We start from the raw sequence: 24,000 nt of genomic DNA, 5'->3' as shown, positions 1-24,000 counted from the left end.
AGAGAGGAGACGGGAGGTGAAGGACGATCACCATGACGACCGAGTACCACGACAACGCTGAGGAGGACACCAGCACCTTCTGGAACAGTGGTGCATGAGCTGAGCGGCAATTTAGCAAAGAAACTTGAGTCTGTACGTCTACTGACTGTCTGTCCATCTGTCTGTCTGTCCTTCTGTCTGTCTGTCCCTCAGAGCCTCGAACTGTCTCCTTCTCAGGCATCTACAGGTACAGACGATGGTTGTATCCAGCTCTGGCGTCTACAGTCGTCCTGGCTCTGATTATAGCACTGGCAGCTAGCAGTGAGTACACACACACACACACACACACACACACACACACACACACACACACACACACACACACACACGGTCTTGTTAGCATAAAGGCTACAATCCTGAACTTTATACTTGTCTTTATATACAGTTTTTGTCTTTATATATATTTATTGTCTTTATATACAATTATTGTTTTTAAATACATTTATTGTCTTTATTTACAGTTTTTGTCTTTATATATAGTTTTTGTCTTTATATATAGTTTTTGTCTTCATATATATATATTATTGTCTTTATATATAGTTTTTGCCTTTATATATATATTATTGTCTTTATATACAGTTTTTGTCTTTATATATAGTTTTTGTCTTGACATAATTATTGTCTTTATATATAGTTATTGTCTTTATATACAGTTATTGTGTTTATATACAGTTATTGTCTTTATATACAGTTATTGTCTCTATTTGCAGTTATTGTCTTTATATATAGTTATTGTCTTTATATATAGTTATTGTCTTTATTTATAGTCATTGTCTTTATACAGTTTTTGTCTATATAAAAAGTTTTTGTCTTTATATTCATTTATTGTCTTTTTATACAGTTTTTGTCTTTATATAATTATTGTCTTCATATACAGTTTTTGTCTTTATATATATATTATTGTCTTTATATATAGTTTTTGTCTTGACATAATTATTGTCTTTATATATAGTTATTGTCTTTATATACAGTTATTGTCTTTATATACAGTTATTGTCTTTATATACAGTTATTGTCTTTATATATATTTATTGTCTTTATATACAATTATTGTTTTTAAATACATTTATTGTCTTTATATACAGTTTTTGTCTTTATATATAGTTTTTGTCTTTATATATAGTTTTTGTCTTCATATATATATTATTGTCTTTATATATAGTTTTTGTCTTTATATATATATTATTGTCTTTATATACAGTTTTTGTCTTTATATATAGTTTTTGTCTTGACATAATTATTGTCTTTATATATAGTTATTGTCTTTATATACAGTTATTGTGTTTATATACAGTTATTGTCTTTATATACAGTTATTGTGTTTATATACAGTTATTGTCTTTATATACAGTTATTGTCTCTATTTGCAGTTATTGTCTTTATATAGTTATTGTCTTTATTTATAGTCATTGTCTTTATACAGTTTTTGTCTATATAAAAAGTTTTTGTCTTTATATTCATTTATTGTCTTTTTATACAGTTATTGTCTTTATATAATTATTGTCTTTTTATACAGTTTTTGTCTTTATATATAGTTTTTGTCTTGACATAATTATTGTCTTTATATATAGTTATTGTCTTTATATACAGTTATTGTCTTTATATACAGTTATTGTCTTTATATATAGTTATTGTCTTTATATAGTTATTGTCTTTATATAGTTATTGTCTTTATATAGTTATTGTCTTTATATATAGTTATTGTCTTTATATAGTTATTGTCTTTATTTATAGTCATTGTCTTTTTACAGTTTTTGTCTATATAAAAAGTTTTTGTCTTTATATTCATTTATTGTCTTTTTATACAGTTTTTGTCTTTATATAATTATTGTCTTTATATACAGTTTTTGTCTTTATATATAGTTATTGTCTCTATTTGCAGTTATTGTCTTTATATAAAGTCATTACTTGAATCAAATCTGTATATATATACGTATATATGTATATGTATGTCTTTATATATATATATATTAAGACATTTTCAAATAACACTCAGATGTGTATACGTCCTCGTGTCCTCAGACTCGAGGACGTCCAGTCGATTGTGGTCTTTGGAGAAAAGTGTCTCTAACCTGACGGCGTCTCTGAACACGGCGGAGCAGCTCAGCAAAGGTAAACATGTCTGTCCTCATGTCCTCATGTCCTCAGAGGACGTCAGAGGACGTGAGGACGTGACCTCATCGTCTTTGTCCTCCTTTTCTGTCCCAGACGCGACCAAAGACGTCAACCGGCTGAAGTTTGCTGTGGAGAACAACAAAGACGAGCTGAGCTCAGGTATCACACACTGTCTTTGTCCAACTGTCTCATAATGTCCCGTCTTTCTCATAATGTCCTATATTTGTCCACCTGTCTCATATGTCCTCTCTGTCCAGTGTCAGAAGCTCTGAGACAGTTGTCCTCTCTGGACACGCTCAGTAAGACGGTGGCGAAGCTCAAGTGTGAATTTGAACGCTTCATGAAAAACGGTACGATCAAACTCTAAAAGTGTCCACAAATGTCCTCGCGGGCGTCCGAGAGTGAACGTGTCCACCTGTGTCTCAGGTTCACGCGTGGACGGCTGTTGTCCTCTGGACTGGGACACCTTCGAAGACTCTTGTTACCTGTTCAGTAAGACGACGTTAGACTGGCACGCTGCACGAGACAGATGCAACGCCCAGGACGCTCACCTGGTCATTCTGACCAAGGACAAGGAGTGGGTGAGACGTCCGTCCAACTGTCCATTTATACTCACACAATTACCTGAATCAACCCTTTAAAGTGTCCCTCTGTCTGTGTCCCCCTGTTTGTGTCCCTCTGTTTACGTCCCTTTGTTTGTGTCCCCGTTTGCGTCCCTCCGTTTGTGTCCCCCTGTTTGTGTCCCCGTTTGCGTCCCCCTGTTTGTGTCCCCCTTTGCGTCCCCCTGTTTGTGTACCTCTGTTTGTGTCCCCGTTTGTGTCCCTCTGTGTGTGTCCCCGTTTGCGTCCCTCCGTTTGTGTCCCCCGTTTGTGTCCCTCTGTCCACGTCCCTGTTTGTGTCCCTCCGTTTGCGTCCCCGTTTGTGTCCCCCCGTTTGTGTCCCCCCGTTTGTGTCCCTCTGTCCACGTCCCTGTTTGTGTCCCCCTGTTCGTGTCCCCGTTTGTGTCCCCCTGTTTGTGTCCCCGTTTGCGTCCCTCCGTTTGTGTCCCCCTGTTTGCGTCCCCCTGTTTGTGTCCCCGTTTGTGTCTCTCTGTTTGCGTCCCTCTGTTCGTGTCCCCGTTTGTGTCCCCCTGTTTGTGTCCCCGTTTGCGTCCCTCCGTTTGTGTCCCCCTGTTTGTCCCCCTGTTTGCGTCCCTCCGTTTGTGTCCCTCCGTTTGTGTCCCCCCGTTTGTGTCCCTCTGTCCACGTCCCTGTTTGTGTCCCTGTTTGCGTCCCCCCGTTTGTGTCCCCCCGTTTGTGTCCCTCTGTCCACGTCCCTGTTTGTGTCCCTCTGTTCGTGTCCCTCTGTCCACGTCCCCGTTTGTGTCCCCCTGTTTGTGTCCCCCTGTTTGTGTCCCCGTTTGTGTCCCCCCGTTTGTGTCCCTCTGTCTACGTCCCTGTTTGCGTCCCCCTGTTTGTGTCCCCCCGTTTGTGTCCCTCTGTCCACGTCCCTGTTTGTGTCCCTCTGTCCACGTCCCTGTTTGCGTCCCTCTGTTTGTGTCCCCGTTTGTGTCCCCATTCGTGTCCCTCTGTTTGCGTCCCCCTGTTTTGTGTCCCTCTGTTTGTGTCCCCCTGTTTGTGTCCCCGTTTGTGTCCCCATTCGTGTCCCTCTGTTTGCGTCCCCCTGTTTTGTGTCCCTCTGTGTGTGTCCCTCTGTTTATGTCCCCGTTTGTGTCTCTCTGTTTGTGTCCCTCCGTTTGCGTCCCCCTGTTTTTGTCCCCCTGTTTGTGTCCCTCTGTCCACGTCCCTGTTTGTGTCCCTCTGTTCGTGTCCCTGTTTGTGTCCCTCTGTCCACGTCCCTGTTTGTGTCCCCGTTTGTGTCCCCCTGTTTGTGTCCCCGTTTGCGTCCCTCCGTTTGCGTCCCCCTTTGCGTCCCCGTTTGTGTCCCTCCGTTTGTGTCCCCGTTTGTGTCCCTCTGTCCATGTCCCTGTTTGTGTCCCTGTTTGTGTCCCTCTGTTTGTGTCCCTCTGTTTACGTCCCCGTTTGCGTCCCTCTGTTTGTGTCCTCTGGTCCAGGACTTTGTGACGTCTCGCAGCAGGGGCGTGTTTTACTGGGTTGGTCTGAATGACGAAAAGGGCGATTGGGAATGGGTCAATGAGACGCCGTACGTCATGGACCGCAGGTGAATACATAATTGTTTATGTTTATTATTAGACCTGTTTTATATGTTCATATTATATCATATTATACTTTATATATGCTATAAATTAAAAGATATATACATCATTTACAGAAGCGTATGGAAGCACCAACATTAACTTTTAAAACGGCTGTTTTCGCCAGATTTTTTTTTTACGCTATTTTTTCCAGGGTATATTTTTACCGGGTTTTTTTCAATCTTTTTTTTACAACGTTTTTTTTCAATCTTTTTTTTTCCCGAAGTTTTTTTTCAATCTTTTTTTTTTTACGAAGTTTTTTTTCAATCTTTTTTTTTACTGAGTTTTTTCAATCTGTTTCTACAAGATTTTTTTCAGGGTCTGTTTTTACGAGAGATGTTTTCAGGTCTGTTTTTGCAAAGTTTTTTCAATCTGTTTTTACAAGATTTTTTTCGGGGTCTGTTTTTGCGAAGTTTTTCTTCAATCTGTTTTTACAAAAAAAAAATTCAATCTGTTTTTTATGAGAGATTTTATCGGGTCTGTTTTTACACGATTTCTATTTAATCTTTTTTTCTGTTTTCACGAGATATTTTCTCGGGTCTGTTTTTACGAGGAATTTTTTATACGATGTTTTACTTTAATCTGTTTTAACAAAAAAAAAATTCTAGCTGTTTTTACGAGATATTTTCTCGGGGTCTGTTTTGCGAGGTTTTTTTTCAATTTGTTTTTACGGGTTTTTTTCGGTGTCTGTTTTTACCAGATTTTTTTTCAAAAAAAATTTACGACGTTTTTCTTTAATCTGTTTTTTTACGAGAGATTTTATTTAATCTTTTTTTCTGTTTTCACGAGATATTTTCTCGGGTCTGTTTTTACGAGAATTTTTTTTACGGTGTTTTACTTTAATCTGTTTTTACAAAAAAAAAAATGCTAGCTGTTTTTACGAGATATTTTCTCGGGTCTGTTTTGCGAGGTTTTTTTCAATTTGCTTTTACGAGTTTTTTTCGGTGTCTGTTTTTACAAGATTTTTTTTCAATTTTTTTTACGACATTTTTCTTTAATCTGTTTTTACGAGATATTTTATCGGGTCTGTTTTTACAAGATTTTTTTTTAATCTTTTTTTCTGTTTTTACAAGAATTTTTTTTACGATGTTTCACTTTAATCTGTTTTTACAAGAAAAAAATTCTATCTGTTTTTAAGAGATATTTTCTCGGGTCTGTTTTGCGAGTTTTTTTTCAGGGTCTTTTTTTTACGATTTTTTTTTTTTAATTCATATATATACACATATGTATATACATTATATTTATGAATCTACTGTAGAGCAAAATGAAAGAATAGCTCCCCACACAGAAATATAAGAGCTTAATAAAAAGTATAACTTACTCATCGTCAGGCAGTGGCGACCCAATCAGCCCGACAGCTGGACTCACCACGGCCTCGGTCCTGGAGACGAGGACTGTGCTCATCTTCACAGTGAAGGACGACTCAACGACCTTCACTGCACCACCAGTTTACGCTACATCTGTCAGATGCACAGCAGACGCAGCTAAAGCAGCGGCGCTGCTGCCGCTATTCCAGGCTCCGCCCACTCAGATCCACTGTTGACCGTCACGCAGCTGCCGTTAAAGATGGCGACCGCAACCAATCAATCTGTTCCGTCTTTAATCATATATATATATATGTATATATATGTACATATATACACAAAAAAAAGGCAGATGAACTTCACGACAGGATTAAACTTAATTTTTTTTTTTTTTTTTTACAAAATTTGACGAAAAACAAAAAGTGCTTCAGAAAAGTCAAACTAAAGCAGCGACGAGCAAGAAAATAATAAATAAAAACATTCACAAACAAACAAAAGTTGTTTTTTTTCAGAGCACAAACACTTTTTTAGCGTCACATTTTTTGTTGTTTTTAGCGTCAAACTAACTTTTTACTGTAAAAAAAACAAAAACAAATATGAAACTAAGGCCAGAGTCACAGTAAATGTTAAGTTTCACGATATTTACGTTTTCTGGAAAAGTCACTTTTTAAAAATAAATTTAAAATTTTACTTTGAGAAATCAAAAATGACATTTTGTTACTGTTATTTTTAGGCTTCAAGTCATTTTAGTGAATCATTTAAAGATGACAGTTTGACTCATGAGCGCCCCCCTGTGTCAGCACCTCATACAGGAACTATCGCTTTATCAGCGGCAACACTTTTAAGAACTTTAAATAATATAAAATTCCACATTGTTAAGTTTTTTTAAAACGTAAGAAAAATTTACAACACACACCAATTTTTTTTAAACACATTTTGTAACTTTTAGCGATGTAATGTATGTTTAAAAATAAGTGAAAATAAAATAAACTGTCATCTTAGAAACAGAGAACATCGCCATAAACTACATATATACACTAATGTATACACTCAGTAACATAAAGTGTTATGTGTGGAAACATGAATAAATAAACAAAGGAAAGTGCTTCATGCATGAAAAATAAGTATCAACAATTTAGAAAAACATTTTGGAAACTAAAACTCCAGCTCCCATCATGCATCTGTGCTGCGTGTTTCAGTGCAGCAGGTGAAACGCTCGACTCAGGATCAGCTCCACGTTTGCTCCGCCCAGCTGACACGCCTCCAGGACGCACACCAGCCTCTGATTGGTCAGCTGGGCGGCCATGTTGATGAGGTCGCCTGAGGACAAGTGATGACATCATCATCATCATCGTCATCATCATCAAAAAAGAGAGAATTTTAGCTGAACACCTAAAACCTTTAGTTATTTATCATATATTATGAACATACATGTATACGTACATATATACTGAAAATGACTGAAAATATAAAATTTCAACTTTCTGTGTTTATCTACACTGTAAAATATTATATAATATTATTCTATTTTAAAATATTCTGTGTGAATTTAAGTTAATTTTGTCAAATTTACTTAAATTCATGTTAAATTAACTTTTTATTATAGAGTCCCAAAAACATGAATATAGGAGTTTGCAAAGCAACTTATTTTTTACAACTTATTTTTGTAATTAATTAATGTATTAATTAATTTATTTATTTATTTATGTATTCATTGATTAATTTATGTATTTATTCATTAATCAATTAATGAATTAATTAATTTATGTATTCATTGATTAATTTATTTATTTATTCATTAATCAATTAATTAATTTATGTATTTATTAATTTATTCATTGATTAATTAATTAATTAATTAATTAAAAGATGAATTTGAATGAAACATTTTTTTTGTTAAAAAAAAAAAAACTTTTTAAAATACCTATATTTCACAATTATTTAAAATGTAACAACAAAGTTATTTCTAACGTTTCACAGCACAAATGTAGTACCTTCATGGCCCACTAGGCGGCCCACCAGACAAAACCTGGTCCTAATGAGGCAGAAGCTCATTTTCTGAGGACCTGGTTACGTTAAGGACTAACGTGTGTGTGTGTGTGTGTGTGTGTGTGTGTGTGTGTGTGTGCTGACCTGGTGAAGGTGGAGGTTGGTGTGAGGAGAAGGCTCCGTGTGATAAGATGGAGGTCCAGGTGTTGGTGTGAGGAAGGAGGAGAGGGAAGGGGGAGGAGCCATGAGGGAGGAAGTAGGCGTCGACCATGACGCCGTCAGTCAGAGCTGAGAGGAAACGGTCGTCAAATTACCACACGGCCCCCGTATGTCACCGATACATGAACGTGTGTGTGTGTGTATGTGTACCTCTGAGTCTCAGTGTGTAGTAGTCCTCAAAGGCGGAGTCAAACCTCCCAGGCTCCACCCACCCTCCCATCGCCACAGCGGCGGCCTGCTCCTCCCTGTGGGCGTGGTCATAGCGCAGCGGCAGCGTCTCCACGCCGATGGGCGTGAAGGCGGGGGGGAGGGGCGCGGTGACGAAGGACACGCCCCCTTCGTCGTCACCGTCGTCGTCACCGTCGTCGTCGCAGTCGTCACTGACGGCGTTTTCTAGAAACTCCATTGAGGCTTCGAACAGAATCACTGACACACACACACACACACACATTAATGATTATTGATTATTATTAGAACTAATTACACACACACAAGCCGTACTGTTTTTGGATGACTTGTGGGGACCACGGTATTTCTACTCACTTGTGAGGACCCTGCGAATTTGTCTTTTTTTATTTTTCTTAAATTAAATATAAAATATATAATCATTGTTGTTATACATGTTATGAGTTTTTAGACTTTTAGACTTTTTTTTACACACTTTTTGATACTTGCGAGGACATTTTGTTGCTACTTTATGGTGAATTGTGAAAAATTATCTCATTAAAAGCCAAAATAAATGATCTAGTTTGTTTAGAAAACAGAGATTTTGAAAAAAAAAATGAAATTGAAATTTGAAATCTAATTAATTAATTAATTAATTAATTAATTAATTAATTAATTATTATTTAATGATTAGTTAAACGCCCAAAACAAAACGAAGAACATCAATTATTATTATTTTGTATTATTATTAATTAATTAAGTAATTCATTCATTAAGTAAATGAATAAATTAATTAATAAATAAATAAAAGACAGCGGACAGGGAGGAGAAAAAAAAATTGAAATTAGAAAATGTATTTAATTAATTAAAAAAAGGAAACCCAAAATAAAACAAAACTAAGAAAATCAATTATTAGTATATATTTTTTTTTTAATTAATTGATTGATTAATTAATTAATTAATTAATAAATAAATAAAAGACAGTGGACAGGGAAGAGATTAACACCCTGAATGAATCTATATTTTTAATTAATATATTTAATCCTATTTTTTTTATATTTTTTCTTAATAGACTAATTTTTATTCCACAAAAATGCGCGTAAACACCTGTCTGGTTGTTTTCTTCCTCCTGTAATGTGACCAGTGGGTGTCTGAATAAAAAGAGAGAAATAAATGAATAATTAGTCTTTATCTTCATCTTTGATCAAACATGGTTTTTGCTTAGCGGTAAATATTAGTTGCAAAAACAAGGATTTCCTGGTTTCTTTGGTGGTGAGGGAAGTTTCCTCATTTCCTGTCTAATATTTGGCAATAAAACCATTTTTATATACTTTCATTTCGTTCTCACCTCTTTCTTGGCGTCTCAGGCTGCAGCAGCAGCTGCTTCCTCTTCTTCCTCCTGATGAAACAAACGTGAGTGAAAACATGGAGTTAAGACACTTTTCTGTTGTTTGAGTCTTTTCTGCTTCAGAAAATCTACGTCAGTTTAAGTCGACGGTATCTTTAGAACGTGTTTCATGTCTTTATTTCACACAATGGACTTTGGTGTGGGAGAGTGAGTGACTTTGGTGTGGGAGAGTGAGTGACTTTGGTGTGGGAGAGTGAGTGGCTTTGGTGTGAGAGAGTGAGTGACTTTGGTGCGGGAGAGTGAGTGACTTTGGTGCGGGAGAGTGAGTGACTTTGGTGCGGGAGAGTGAGTGACTTTGGTGCGGGAGAGTGAGTGACTTTGGTGAGGGAGAGTGAGTGACTTTGGTGCGGGAGAGTGAGTGACTTTGGTGCGGGAGAGTGAGTGACTTTGGTGCGGGAGAGTGAGTGACTTTGGTGTGAGAGAGTGAGTTACTTTGGTGCGGGAGAGTGAGTGACTTTGGTGCGGGAGAGTGAGTGACTTTGGTGTGGGAGAGTGAGTGACTAGTGTGTGAGTGAGTTACTTTGGTGTGGGAGAGTGAGTGACTTTGGTGTGTGAGAGTGAGTGACTTTGGTCTGGGAGAGTGAGTGACTTTGGTGCGGGAGAGTGAGTGACTTTGGTGTGTGAGAGTGAGTGACTGGTGTGTGAGAGTGAGTGACTTTGGTGTGGGAGAGTGAGAGAGTGACTTTGGTGCGGGAGAGTGAGTGACTTTGGTGTGGGAGAGTGAGTGACTTTGGTGCGGGAGAGTGAGTGACTTTGGTGCGGGAGAGTGAGTGACTTTGGTGCGGGAGAGTGAGTGACTTTGGTGCGGGAGAGTGAGTGACTTTGGTGAGGGAGAGTGAGTGACTTTGGTGCGGGAGAGTGAGTGACTTTGGTGCGGGAGAGTGAGTGACTTTGGTGCGGGAGAGTGAGTGACTTTGGTGTGAGAGAGTGAGTTACTTTGGTGCGGGAGAGTGAGTGACTTTGGTGCGGGAGAGTGAGTGACTTTGGTGTGGGAGAGTGAGTGACTAGTGTGTGAGTGAGTTACTTTGGTGTGGGAGAGTGAGTGACTTTGGTGTGTGAGAGTGAGTGACTTTGGTCTGGGAGAGTGAGTGACTTTGGTGCGGGAGAGTGAGTGACTTTGGTGTGTGAGAGTGAGTGACTGGTGTGTGAGAGTGAGTGACTTTGGTGCGGGAGAGTGAGAGAGTGACTTTGGTGCGGGAGAGTGAGTGACTTTGGTGTGGGAGAGTGAGTGACTTTGGTGTGGGAGAGTGAGTGACTTTGGTGAGGGAGAGTGAGTGACTTTGGTGCGGGAGAGTGAGTGACTTTGGTGCGGGAGAGTGAGTGACTTTGGTGCGAGAGAGTGAGTTACTTTGGTGCGGGAGAGTGAGTGACTTTGGTGCGGGAGAGTGAGTGACTTTGGTGTGGGAGAGTGAGTGACTAGTGTGTGAGTGAGTTACTTTGGTGTGGGAGAGTGAGTGACTTTGGTGTGTGAGAGTGAGTGACTTTGGTCTGGGAGAGTGAGTGACTTTGGTGCGGGAGAGTGAGTGACTTTGGTGTGTGAGAGTGAGTGACTGGTGTGTGAGAGTGAGTGACTTTGGTGTGGGAGAGTGAGAGAGTGACTTTGGTGTGGGAGAGTGAGTGACTTTGGTGTGGGAGAGTGAGTGACTTTGGTGAGGGAGAGTGAGTGACTTTGGTGAGGGAGAGTGAGTGACTTTGGTGTGAGAGAGTGAGTGACTTTGGTGTGTGAGAGTGAGTGACTTTGGTGTGTGAGAGTGAGTGACTTTGGTGCGGGAAGGTGAGTGACTTTGGTGCGGGAGAGTGAGTGACTTTGGTGTGGGAGAGTGAGCGACTTTGGTGTGAGAGAGTGAGCGACTTTGGTGTGGGAGAGTGAGTGACTTTGGTGCGGGAGAGTGAGTGACTGGTGTGGGAGAGTGAGTGACTTTGGTACGGGAGAGTGAGTGACTTTGGTGTGGGAGAGTGAGTGACTGGTGTGGGAGAGTGAGTGAGAGAGTGAGTGACTTTGGTGTGGGAGAGTGAGTCTTTAATGCCTCACCCTGCTCTGTGGTCCGGAGGAGGCGGAGTCAGATGACTGACAGCTGAGCACAAAGAGGTCGGAGATAAAGGCGAGGAGGTGGCGGAGGAGAGAGGGGTGGAGTGAAGAGGAGGGAGGGGCGGGGACGAGGATGAGGAGGAGGAGGAGGAGGAAGCTCGGTCCGTCCAGAACAAACAACGATCCTCCTGTGACGAGGCGGAGGAGGATGTCAGGTGAGGCTCCGCCCACTTTTACTGTAGCGGGTCAAACAGGAAGTAGTGGCTCACCTGTCCTCTGCGGCTGTACGCGACCATGGTAACGGTCGCCTGGATACAGACGGTGCATCGCTCGCGGTACCTGAGCTCCTCCAGACGCCTCTGAAGCTCCGCCCCTCGCAGGAAACCTGGCTCACCTGGACACACACGCACACACGCACACACGCACACACACACACACACAAACGGTGAATAACAGGTCATATAGGGACAGACCCAGTGACCCGTGATGATCAGCTGACCTCGCCGCTCTTTCATGTACGTCTCCAGGGAGACGGGGCGGGGCGGGAACGCCAAGGAGCCTCCAATCAGAGCCCGGCTCAGCACCTGTCCGTCATCCTGGCTCCGCAGCCAGCGGAGGAAACGTCGCACCGGACCGAGTTTACGATAACTCATACGTGAGTGGTCGCCTCGTCCTGATACGTCCACCAATCAGGAGAGAGGACGCAGCGTTAGTAAAGCTCCAGACACCAAAACAAAAACAAAGCAACAACCATTCACTCATACATACATATATATGGAGATATATGTATATATATATACACGTGTACATGTGTATATGTATACACATATATAGGTTACGTGCTACAGATTTAGCTATATATATATATATATATATATATACACACATATACGTGAATATATATGTATTAATGTGTGTTTACATATATGTGTATATATATATATATATATACACACACGTGTGTATATGTGTGTGTATATATATATGTGTAAGTATGTGTGTATATACATATATGTATATAAACAGGTATATACACGTGTGTTTATGTGTATGTGTGTATATACTTATATGTCAGTATATATATATATATCCACATATGTGTATATATGTATATGTATATACACACATACATACACATATATCCATGTGTGAATATATGTGTGTATATACGGTATATACACGTTTGTTTATGTGTATATGTACATATATGTGTGTATATATATATATATCCACATGTGTTTGTATATATATATATATATATATATATCCACATATGTGTATATGTATATATATATATATATATATATACACACATATTTACACATATATATACATATATGTACTAGCTACTGTATACATATATATGGTAAATGCTACAGCTTTAGCTATGTGTATATATATATATATATATAAATATATATATTGTTTATTTATATATATGTGTATATATACATAAGTATATATATATATATATATACATTTTTCTGCTATGGACGCTCTTAAATTTTAAGCGTACAGTTGCTGATTGTTCGCAAACAAGCGGAGTGCGAGAAGACAGAGTGGGCGGGGCCACAGAGAGGAAGTCGTCGTACGTTAGCATTGTTTGTTTGTTTTTGTTTACCTGTGCAGTAAACCTGTGTGTACGCGGTGTTCGTCAGGAAGAAGCAGCCGCGAGCGTCGTCCGTGGATTTGATCAACTTCAGCCTCGTGCACACGACCACAGACACTGAGAGAGAGAGAGACTTTAATGTTTACATTCACGTTTAAAAATATGGACGTTTTTTTCCTGGTCTTAAAGCTGCAGGACGTAACTTTTCAGACATAAACAAATGTCTTCTTTTTTTTTACGTCGTACTGTCAAATAAATGGACACATAACCGACCGGACGAGTAAGTTTCACACTTGAATTTTTGCTGCATCTCGTCTCCGCCCGCCCCTGCTCTGCTGCTGTATACACACAAGCGTGTATACAGCAGTGACTTTGGTGCGGGAGAGTGAGTGACTTTGGTGTGGGAGAGTGAGTGACTTTGGTGTGAGAGAGTGAGTGACTTTGGTGCGGGAGAGTGAGTGACTTTGGTGCGGGAGAGTGAGTGACTTTGGTGCGGGAGAGTGAGTGACTTTGGTGTGAGAGAGTGAGTGACTTTGGTGTGGGAGAGTGAGTGACTTTGGTGTGAGAGAGTGAGTGACTTTGGTGTGGGAGAGTGAGTGACTTTGGTGTGAGAGAGTGAGTGACTTTGGTGTGGGAGAGTGAGTGACTTTGGTGTGGGAGAGTGAGTGACTTTGGTGTGAGAGAGTGAGTGACTTTGGTGTGAGAGAGTGAGTGACTCTGGTGCGGGAGAGTGAGTGACATTGGTGCGGGAGAGTGAGTGACTTTGGTGCGGGAGAGTGAGTGACTTTGGTGCGGGAGAGTGAGTGACTCACTCTCCCTCCGTCAGGTCTGATAGTTTTATTTGACAAATAAAATCACATCGTCTCTTTGTTTTTACGAAGAACAAACGGAGACGGAACAATAACATCAAGGACAACAAAAATCACGCACTGCAGCTTTAAGTCGGCGTGTGTGTGTGTGTCTCACGTGGGTGGAGCCTGCTGTGCGTCTCGGGTTGAGACGTGCAGAACAGCTTCACCATGATTGGCCGATCGCTGGCGCCGTCCTCCAATCGCAGCCAGCGATACTGCAGAAGCTCCTCCCCTCGACCGCCTACCGACGAAAAAAACGTGTCAATCTAAATCTTTTATTTAAATTAAATTACATTTTATCAGTGTATTTTATTATTTTTTTTTTTTTAGGCGGTAACCACGGCGACGCTCACCCTTCACCGTCTCTCGCTCCGGTCGCCCCGAGAACGTCAGGAGGCCGATGACGTCACACGCGGTGGCGTGAGGACGGCCCGCGAGGTCCTCGCTGAGACACAGGAGTCAGAGTGAGTGTGTGTGTGTGTGTGTGTGTGTGTGTGTGTGTGTGTGTGTGTGTGTGTGTGTGTGTGTGTGTGTGTGTGTGTGTGTGCGCGCGTACCTGTTGAGGAAGTTGTAGGTCGGCTCGGGTGGCAGACGTTCCGGAGAAACCGAGGATTCTGGGAGAACTTTTATGTGCGCAGCAGGATTCCGACTGTTGACGCTGATCTCTGGACAGGAACGACAGAAACGGGGACTGAGTGACGCGTCTGTCTTCACTCGACTATCTCTGCGGCCACGTTCCATTTGTAGAAGAAAGTCGGAAATGTACAAGTTTCGGGGTTACGTCACTGCCGCTTTGACCGTGTTGACGTCCAGTTCCGAGATAAATGGAACGCACCACAACTTTACAAGTTGGACCAAGTTCCTATTGTAAGAAATGCCACCTAAACTTGGAAATTCCCACTTTGGACTACAACTGGAACGCGGTCAAACAGGCGGTGACGTCACTCCTAGTTCCGAGATAAATGGAACGCACAACAACTTTTCAAGTTGGATAAAGTTCCTATTAAAGTAACGCCCCAACAACTTGGAAATTCCGAGTTCCGACTCCAACTGGAACGCGTTGATGTTACTTCCAGTTCCGAGATAAATGAAACGCACCACAACTTTACAAGTTCCTATTGTAAGGAATGCCCCCTAAACTTGGAAATTCCGACTTTCGACTACAACTGGAACGCATTGACGTCCCTTCCCGTTCCGAGATAAATGGAACGCACCACAACGTTTCAAGTTGGATCAAGTTCCTATTGAAGGAACGCCCCAACAACTTGGAAATTCCCACTTCCGACTACAACTGGAACGCGCTGACGTCCCTTCCAGTTCCGAGATAAATGGAACGCACCAGAAATTTACAAGTTGAATCAAATTCCTAATGAAGGAAGACCCCCTCAACTTGGAAATTCCGACTTCCGACTACAACTGGAACACGTTGACGTCACTTCCAGTTCCGAGATAAATGGAACACACCAGACATTTACAAGTTGAATCAAATTCCTAATGAAGGAAGACCCCCTCAACTTGGAAATTCCCACTTCCGACTACAACTGGAACGCGTTGACTTCACTTCCAGTTCGGAGATGAATGGAATGCACCACAACTTTTCAAGTTGGATCAAGTTCCTATTAAAGGAACGCCCCCACAAATTGGAAATTCCCACTTCCGACTACAACTGGAACGCCCCATCAAAGAGAAGTCCTTACGAGACAGCGGGACGCGTTTGTGTGTCGTACCTATGTCGTCCAGCTCCCTCTGGTAGTGCCGCTTGACGCGGTAGCGTCTCAGGCTGATGACATCACCGGGCTTCAGGCAGCGATACCAGCGCAGGGGCATGCTGGTCCACAGCACCGCGCAGACACTTCCTGTACGATCGCAAACCTCAAGCATCGCCTGGACAACGACAAAAACCAGGAAGTCGTTAATGACTGGCGTTCCTCAGGGATCAACGTTAGGCCCCAACTTTAGTGTATTTACACAAGTTTGATGCTTTAAAACAACAATGTGGGAACAAAAAGACACGTTAAAGAACGATTCTATCGTAAGATGTTCTCGTACTTCCTTCGTAGTAAATACGAGATTGTTTACCTTATACGGGCAGATACCAAATTGGTCCGCTTTCCCATAATACACCAGGCATGACTTGTTGATGATGCGTACGATCAGCTGTCGCTGGACGGCGCCCCGGACGGCGTTCCGATGTCCCGACAGGAAGGCGCTGCGCAGTTCGGACACCGTCACACCGGGTCGTCGTGCTGAGGATACGCAGTTTTTTTTTTTTTTTTTTAAATAAAGTACTTTACATTTACAAACATCAACACTGACATCTATCTCTGTACCTTGCTCCTCCTCGTCTTCCTCGTCCTCCTCGTCGTCAGTGGACGGCGTTTCCCTCCACGCGTCCCCGCTGTAGTCCACGCTGTTCCACAGAGGCAGAAACACGCCCCTAGTGGCTCTGAGAGGAACTAGAGGTCCTGCAAGACGAATCACGATCATCGAAGAATTAGCAAACGACGTGAATTTGTTCGCAAGTCATACAACTGGAATGCGTTGACGCCACTTTGTTGTCACTCCCATTTCCGAGATAAATGGAATGCACCACGACTTTACAAGTCGGACCAAGTTCCTATTGTAAGAAATGCCAACTAAACTTGGAAATTCCCACTTCCGACTACTACTGGAATACGGTCAAACAGGCAGCAATGTCACTCCCAGATCCGAGATAAATGGAACGCACCAAAGTCGGATGAAGTTTCTATTGAAGGAACGCCCCCTAAACTTGGAAATTCCGACTACAACTGGAATGCGTTGACGCCACTTTGTTGTCACTCCCAGTTCCGAGATAAATGGAATGCACCACGACTTTTCAAGTCGGACCAAAAGTTCCAATTGTAAGGAATGCCCTCTCAACTTGGAAATTCCAACTTCCGACTACAACTGGAATACGGTCAAACAGGCGGTGACGTCAATCCCAGTTCCGAGGTAAATGGAACGCACCACAACTTTAAAAGTTGGATGAAGAATTATCAAACGTTTCCTTTAAAATTATTTGAACGACGTGAGTTTTTTCTCGTGTGATTCACGATGACTCGCAAGTCACAACCGCAAATTATCGCAATCGGTGTAAATACTGTACGTCCATAACTTATCATTATTGTGCGAACATTTTAAAGCTCGAACAGAGAACGCGACGTAATCTCGTATTCCGACGCAAACATTTGAACGTGAGCGACTGAAGCTAGCAACAATCATTTCACCTGCAGGTTTGGACGATCCAAACCAGGGCAGAGAGTCGCGGTCCACGTCCGACCTCTGCGAACTCTGACCTCTGACCTCCGCGTTCGTCAGTCTATAGCTGAAAAAAAAAAAAAAAAGGACAAACGTCAACTCTGAGACGTCGTTTTCGGCAGTTTAAGCTCGTCGTCCTCGCTAACCTCTCCGTGTCTCCCGAAGCCCCGGTGCATGCTGGGCGCTGGGCGGACATGGCGGGGACGAAGGTGGCGTCGCGCAGCGTCGATCCGGGACGCAGGACGTTGCGCTCCACGAGCCGGTTCAGACCGGGATCCAGAGTGACCTGAAGGCGGCAGTCTCCGTCCGTCAGTACGACGTCAAACAGGTCGTCACCTGGAGACACCAGAGACACCAGAGACAGGGTTCTGCTTCAGGACTTATTGTCTTAAATTGTCCAACATTTGTCCACCGTCTCCTCTCAGTGTCTCACCGTTGAGGACGGCCTGCGGGAAGTAGACGGACGAGCCCTGGTCTCTGGTGTAGCGCAGCACGTCCACCACAAACAGAGACTCCCTGCAGACGGCGGGAGACGACGAGGACCCCTCCAGGACAAAGGCGGAATTACAAATGTGAGGCAAATATTAACAAATAACAACTTATTATTGAAAAAGTAACGAAAACATAGTTATTCTTCATTTGTAAGTGATTCGTGTGACCGTTATTTGTTAAACTGTTGCTGCTAATGTTAGCAGATGAAGAAAATCTACACACTGCACCTTTAAAATATCAACAAAAAAGACAAATCAATCAAAAAATATATACATATACTATCTATATGTACATATATATACACACGTATCTTCAATTATTGATTAAACACCGACCGCGCGTCAGTTTGATTAAATACGTGTAGCTAGAGTTCAGCTCAGACCAAACCTCATTCAAAAAACTGACAATTTAACACGATCGTAGTTTAAAGTGGGTCAAATAAAACACCCACGTGAGTAAATGAGCATTAATACAAACATGAACGGCCTTGTGACGACTTCGGCATATCTAAAGTTGACCTGTCAGCTTTTTATTTCTTAATATAACGTGTTTTTTTCCGCGCGCTTCAGACTTCTGTTAACCCTAAGCTAAGAACCATGTTAGCTAACGTGAAAAACACCGATTTTTTTCTATTTTTACGTCGTTTAGCGGCACATGGCGCGTGCCACCGACACCACATCAGAGAAGTCGTCATCATACCTGGTTGTTGTTGTTGTTTTTGTTTGTCCCGGTTCTGACCCGGGTCAGGGTTCTGTGGAAGACGCAGCCAGCGGCCGCCATGTTGGACGGACACCCAAACAATAACAGAGCGGTGCATTGTGGGAGAAAGAACCAAATTCACTCCTTTTTCTTTTCTTTTTTTTAAATTAAATCTACAATAAATGTTATTGTTTAGTTTATTTGGGATATTTTAGTAACAAAATTCACAAAAAAATATGCTCTTTTTCTTTCCAAAAACAAAAAACACATTTCGAAGAAAAACAAAAGTAAACACACTTAATTTTTTTAAAATCACGTTACAGTATTTCCAATATTATCAAACATCGCGATAACAATAAAAATTGCTGGTGGTCAATTTCCATTATTATCACGAGTCGGTAAAAATCATAATAATTGACAAAAAAGACGTCCAGTGTTTAATTGTACCACAAGGGGGCGCCTGTGTCGTCATGACTTTTAACGACATTATTTACGATTCTTGTTTTTAGTAAGTAAAAACAAGTGCGAAGTGCAAAATAAAATAGTTTTTAAAGCCGTTTTCTTTTTTTTAATTATCGCAATAATATCATGTATTGAAATTTGGACAAAATTCAGTCGCTACATACGAAAAAAAAAAATCTGCTCCCAAAAACACTGGAAATCGCGATTGTGTAAAGTTTCGCGACGTGTTTCTGTAAAAGTACGACATTATAAAAATTATTTTGAGATCTCGCCGGTACGCGATGATGTTTTTCAGCTTTTACCCGACATTTGTCCGTATTTACGCGTATTATCTCGAATCTTAGCAACCAACTGACTCCGCCCACTTACATGTAAAAATCGCAAAAAACAAACACACAAAAAAAACAATAGTAACATGATTTGATTGTGTTTTAAAGACATTTTAAGGGTTTTTTAAACAAATATGGCAGTAATTGGACGTCCGTGTCAGGTTTGCGTCCTGCGCGTCAGGTGCTGCCAGTCTCTGGACTCCAGGTAGAGCGTGAAGAGCAGGTGCAGCGACTGCACGCGGCTGCCGTACACGGGGACGTCCAGCAGGGCGCAGACCACGTCCACGTAGCGCTGCAGGTCGCAGTGGAGGCGAGCGGGCGGCAGCTGAGCGCGACTCAGCAGATCCTCCAGCTCCGCCGGCCACTCCTGCATCAGGCTGTCGATGTCCGGCATCGGGCGGCCGTACTGGACGCTCGCCGCCGGTTTGGAGCGATGCAGCGCGCTGATGCTGTCCACCCAGCTGTCGATCGCCCGAGGGTTCGACTGAGGGCTCGCCACGCTGGTCACTTTCTTCAGCTGAGAGAGAGAGAGAGACAGAGAGAGAGGGAGGGGGAGAGAGAGAGAGGGAGAGAGGGAGAGAGGGAGAGAGAGAGAGAGAGAGAGAGAGGGAGGGGGAGAGAGAGAGAGAGAGAGAGGGAGGGAGAGGGAGAGAGAGAGAGAGAGAGAGAGAGAGAGGGAGGGGGAGAGAGAGAGAGAGAGAGAGAGAGGGAGCGAGAGAGAGAGAGAGACAGAGAGAGGGAGAGAGAGAGAGGACAACTTTAGATGGGTTAAGACCTGGTTGTAGGGTGTGCGCGTGTGTATGTGTTTGTGTGCATGTGTGTGCTTGTGTGTGTGCACAGTACGTGTGTGCGTGTTTGTGTGTGTTTGTATGTGTGTGTGTGTGTGTGTGCACGTGTGTGTACGTGTGTTTACGTGTGTGCATTTGTGTGTATTTTTGTGCTTGTGTATCTATACGTCTGTCTGGCTGTGTGTGTGTGTGTGTGTGTGTGTGTGCGTATGTGTTTGTGTATGTGCTTGTGTGTGTGTATGTGTAAAATATGTGTGTGCATGCGTGTGCTTGTGTGGGTTTGTGTGTGTATGTGTATGTTTGTGCTTGTGTATGTATGTATATGTCTGTGTGGGTGGGTGTGTATGTGTTTGTGTGTGTGTACAGTATGTGTGTGCGTGCATGCGTGTTTGTGTGTGTACACTATGTGTGTGCTTGCGTGTTTGTGTGTGTGCACAGTACGTGTGTGCGTGTTTGTGTGTGTGTGCACGTGTGTGTATGTGTGTTTGTGTGTGTGTGCATGCGTGTATGTGTGTATGTGTGTTTGCGTGTGTGCATTTGTGTGTATTTTTGTGCTTTTGTGTATCTATACGTCTGTCTGGCTGTGTGTGTGTGTGCGTATGTGTTTGTGTGTATGTGTGTGTGTAAATGCGTATGTCTGTCTGTCTGTGTGCTTGTGTGTGTGTGTATGTGTGTGCTTGCGTGTGTGTGTGTCTGTCTCTGTGTGTGCTTGTGTGTCTGTCTCTGTGTGTGCTTGCATGTGTGCGTGTGTCTCTGTGTCTGTGTGTGTGTCTGTCCGTGTGTGTGTGCTTGTGTGTGTGTGTGTGTGTCTGTCCGTGTGTGCTTGTGTGTGTGTGTGTGTGTGTGTGTGTACCTCCGTGGCTCCGTGTTGCTTGGTTTCCTCTGACAGCCACAGTGACATCACCGTTGGGTCAGACTGTTTCACGCTGGGCTCGTCCAGAACCAGCAGACCCAGACCGTCCGATTTACCGTCCGGCCTCGGCACCTGAACGCGGGTCACAGTGAGGTCAAAGGTCACAGTCAAACATACGTGTTTTTTTTCATACAAATCCTGCGGGAACTGTCCCATTAAATAAAGGCTCAGGACACATTTTTTTTACCTTGAGGAAGGCGTCGATGTCGCCCACAGCCGGGATGAAGTCTGGAATAAAAGGCTTCAGACTGTGATCCAGCTCCATGGTCTGAGGAGAGTAACTGACAGGGGGCAGCAGAGAGCAACCGTGACTCATCAGTTTTTTTTTTTTGCTTGGTAATGAATAAAATAAAGGAATCTCAGTCTCACCGCGTGATGTACTGGAACAGCTCTTTGATCTCGGTGCTAACGGGAAGGTTAGCGTAGTCGGCGGGGTCGTACGCTCCCTCGGGAGCCTGCCCCGGCTCGTCGTCGTCGTCGTCGTCCGTGTCCTCTTCCTCCGAGTCGTCCTCCTCTTCCTCCTCCTCGTCTTCCTCATCGTCGTCCTCGTCGGGGGCGGGGCTGGCCCCGGGCTGCCTGCCGATTGGCTCCTTGCTCCTCTGAGGCCCGCGGTCCTCGTCGAACTCGTCGCTGCTGCTGTTCGCCGACATCAGGCCGCGGCCGCCGCGAGTCCTCCTGGACTGAGGCTGAAACACGGCAATGAAGGAAAACAATAGGCGGGAATTGATGACTCAGCATTCCCAACTACGATAAATTGCAGAAAATTGCAGATATTTAAGTACGAAAAACAAAAGACTAAAAAGTAATTTTATTGTACAAAATGTTTGCTGACTCAGCATTCCAAAGTGATGGAGAAAAACGGTAGTAGAGAATAGCTGACTCAGCATTCCCAACGATGACATGGCAAAGAAAATTGACTCGGCATTTTCAATTTAGACAAATTGCAGATTTTTTTTTTTTAACAAAAAAACTATGACTTAGCAGAAAAGTCCCGAAAGCACATGGCTGACTCAGCATTTTTTATAGTAATAAAGTGAAAAAAAGGTAAAGTGAAAAAAATTAAATGTGGGAATTGATGACTCAGCATTCCCAACTATGATGAATTGCAGATATTTAAGTACGGAAAAAAGTAATTTTACTGTACAAAATGTTTGCTGACTCAAAGTGATGAAGAAAAACGGTAGATGAGAATAGCTGACTCAGCTAAAAATTACAAAAAAAAAGTATGAATAGCTCAGCGAAGAATGTCCTTAACGAGTGTCCTAATGACAAACAAATTAATGTACAAATTTAATAGCTGACTCAGCATTCCCAACGATGACATAGCAAAGAAAATTTACTCTGCATTTTCAATTTAGACAAATTGCAAATTTTTTCCTTACAAAAAACTGACTTAGCAGGAAAGTCCTGTACGCGAACGGCTGACTCAGCATTTTACACAGTAATAAAGTAAACAAGAAAACCAAATGTGGGAATTGCTGACTCGGCATTCCCAACTAGGATAAATTGTAGATATTATACGGAAAAAACGACGAGTCATTTTATCGCACAAAATGTTCGCTGACTCAGCATTCCAAAGGTCCTGAACGCGCATGGCTGACTCATGACTCAGCATTTAACATAGAAATAAAGTGAAGAAAAAATGTGGGAATTGCTAACTCAGCATTCCCAAGTACGATAAATTGCAGAAAATTGTAGATATTGTAATTTTATCGCGAAAAATGTTCGCTGACTCAGCATTCCAAAGTGACTCCGCTAAAAATTACAAAAAAGTATAAAATAGCTAAATGTCCTTAACGAGTGTCCTAATAATGTACAAATTATTAGCTGACTCAGCATTCCAGACCATGACAAGGCACAGAAAAGTGACTCAGCATTTTCCATTTAGACACATTGCAGATGAGCAGGAAGATCCTGAACGCGCACGTCTGACTCATGACTCAGCATTTCCGTAGTAATAAAGTAAACAAGAAAACTAGATGTGGGAATTGCTGACTCAGCAATGTGTCTTAGTTGGGAATGCTGCGTCAGCACCTTCATAAAAAGTAGGAATAGCAACAAACCACTTGTTAATGGCTGACTATGTCATAAATAACAGTTATAAAATATATTTAAAAACATTGTTAGCACAGAGTTAGCTGTTCGGACAGGCCGGGGTTCAGGGCCTCCGTTACCTGGCTGTAGCTGCGGGGACTCGGGCTGTAGACGCTCGCCACCTCCTCGGTGTCGGCCACCTCCAGACTCTCGTCGTACGGCTGGTTCTTCAGCAAACTCACGTCCTTTTCCCGCTCAGTCTTCTCCATAGAACACCGGCGGGTCACCGGGCTGCTCACGGTTTTTTCGTACCGTTGTGTTGAAACGTACAAATACGCGTTAAACCGTTTGAACCGCGTAGTTACGCTCGGTTAGCGTTGACCTGTTGCTACGATGCTAACGTTAGCCGCCTAGCAACAAAGCCCTTAACACGAACTTTAGCGTCACCACTTTCCGTCAACGTTAACGTCAAAATCGGGGGAACGTGCGCGTAAATTCGGTATTAATTCGCGCCGCCGTCTTTGTTGTTGTTGTTTTTTACCCGAACCAAGCAGGAATATGAGATGCTAGCACGGTTGCCACGGCAACCCGCGAACAGGTTAGCTTAAAGGCGGCGCCTGTTGCGTTACGTTTATTCACAACGTTCTGAACGTTCACAGAAATAAGCGCAATTCAGTGCAACACTGCGGATAAATAACGCCGTTAAACACCGCCGGTAATTCACAAATTAACTAACCGTTACCTAGCATCGATGTTGTCAATAACCAGACGGTCAACCCGCCATCTTGGACTAGGACGACGTATGACGTTGACGTACACGCCGTGATTGACGTCAACGTCGCCGCCATATTGATCCGGGCAAGACGAACAGAAATTAACACAGAAGTTGCCTTTTTTCCTTAAATAAAAAACTACAATAACTACTCACGATTTCTTTACATTTTAATATTAAAGGGCACGGGAAGTAAATGTAGTATATTTTTTAAAAACATTAGTTGATAGTCAGCAAGTTTAAAGGTCTTATTTAATTGTGTTTGAAATGTCAAAAAGTTGTAAAAATAAAGAGGTGATGCTACTAAATC

At 42.4% G+C, this 24,000-nt stretch overlaps 3 protein-coding genes across 3 annotated transcripts; 1 reads left to right on the top strand and 2 right to left on the bottom strand.

Annotated features, from left to right (window-relative positions):
• Positions 1 to 32: 32 nt before the first annotated feature.
• LOC310942324 (C-type lectin domain family 10 member A-like) lies at positions 33 to 5,836 on the top strand (the record flags this gene model as incomplete). Its single annotated transcript, XM_083907699.1, has 8 exons — positions 33 to 90; positions 193 to 300; positions 2,062 to 2,151; positions 2,248 to 2,313; positions 2,412 to 2,504; positions 2,581 to 2,735; positions 4,208 to 4,314; positions 5,680 to 5,836. 8 exons carry the CDS (start codon positions 33 to 35, stop codon positions 5,834 to 5,836), a joined length of 834 nt encoding a protein of 277 aa, XP_083763825.1.
• Positions 5,837 to 6,171: 335 nt separating this feature from the next.
• On the bottom strand, positions 6,172 to 18,474 carry LOC310944245 (RPA-related protein RADX). Its single transcript, XM_083909960.1, has 19 exons — positions 18,393 to 18,474; positions 17,635 to 17,746; positions 17,348 to 17,537; positions 17,171 to 17,268; positions 16,253 to 16,387; positions 16,002 to 16,168; positions 15,650 to 15,806; positions 14,479 to 14,587; positions 14,276 to 14,367; positions 14,038 to 14,163; positions 13,084 to 13,188; positions 11,962 to 12,135; positions 11,732 to 11,856; positions 11,466 to 11,650; positions 9,374 to 9,424; positions 9,133 to 9,176; positions 8,011 to 8,286; positions 7,786 to 7,929; positions 6,172 to 6,972 (listed from the first exon to the last, which is right to left on the bottom strand). Exons 1-19 carry the CDS (start codon positions 18,471 to 18,473, stop codon positions 6,848 to 6,850), a joined length of 2,496 nt encoding a protein of 831 aa, XP_083766086.1. The 5' UTR covers position 18,474; the 3' UTR covers positions 6,172 to 6,847.
• Positions 18,475 to 18,636: 162 nt separating this feature from the next.
• On the bottom strand, positions 18,637 to 23,682 carry ift46 (intraflagellar transport 46 homolog (Chlamydomonas)). The gene is made up of 5 exons (XM_083910652.1): positions 23,059 to 23,682; positions 21,254 to 21,570; positions 21,072 to 21,165; positions 20,825 to 20,956; positions 18,637 to 19,700 (listed from the first exon to the last, which is right to left on the bottom strand). The coding sequence occupies exons 1-5, from the start codon at positions 23,185 to 23,187 to the stop codon at positions 19,341 to 19,343; spliced, it is 1,032 nt and encodes a 343-aa protein (XP_083766778.1). The 5' UTR covers positions 23,188 to 23,682; the 3' UTR covers positions 18,637 to 19,340.
• Between the last annotated feature and the right edge of the window lie 318 nt (positions 23,683 to 24,000).

Source organism: Microchirus variegatus (assembly GCF_963457635.1).
Source record: "Microchirus variegatus genome assembly, chromosome: 2".
NCBI classification, from domain to species: Eukaryota; Metazoa; Chordata; class Actinopteri; order Pleuronectiformes; family Soleidae; genus Microchirus; species Microchirus variegatus.
The sequence above is the reverse complement of the archived record's forward strand: the minus strand, read 5'-3'. Positions and strand labels throughout refer to the sequence as shown.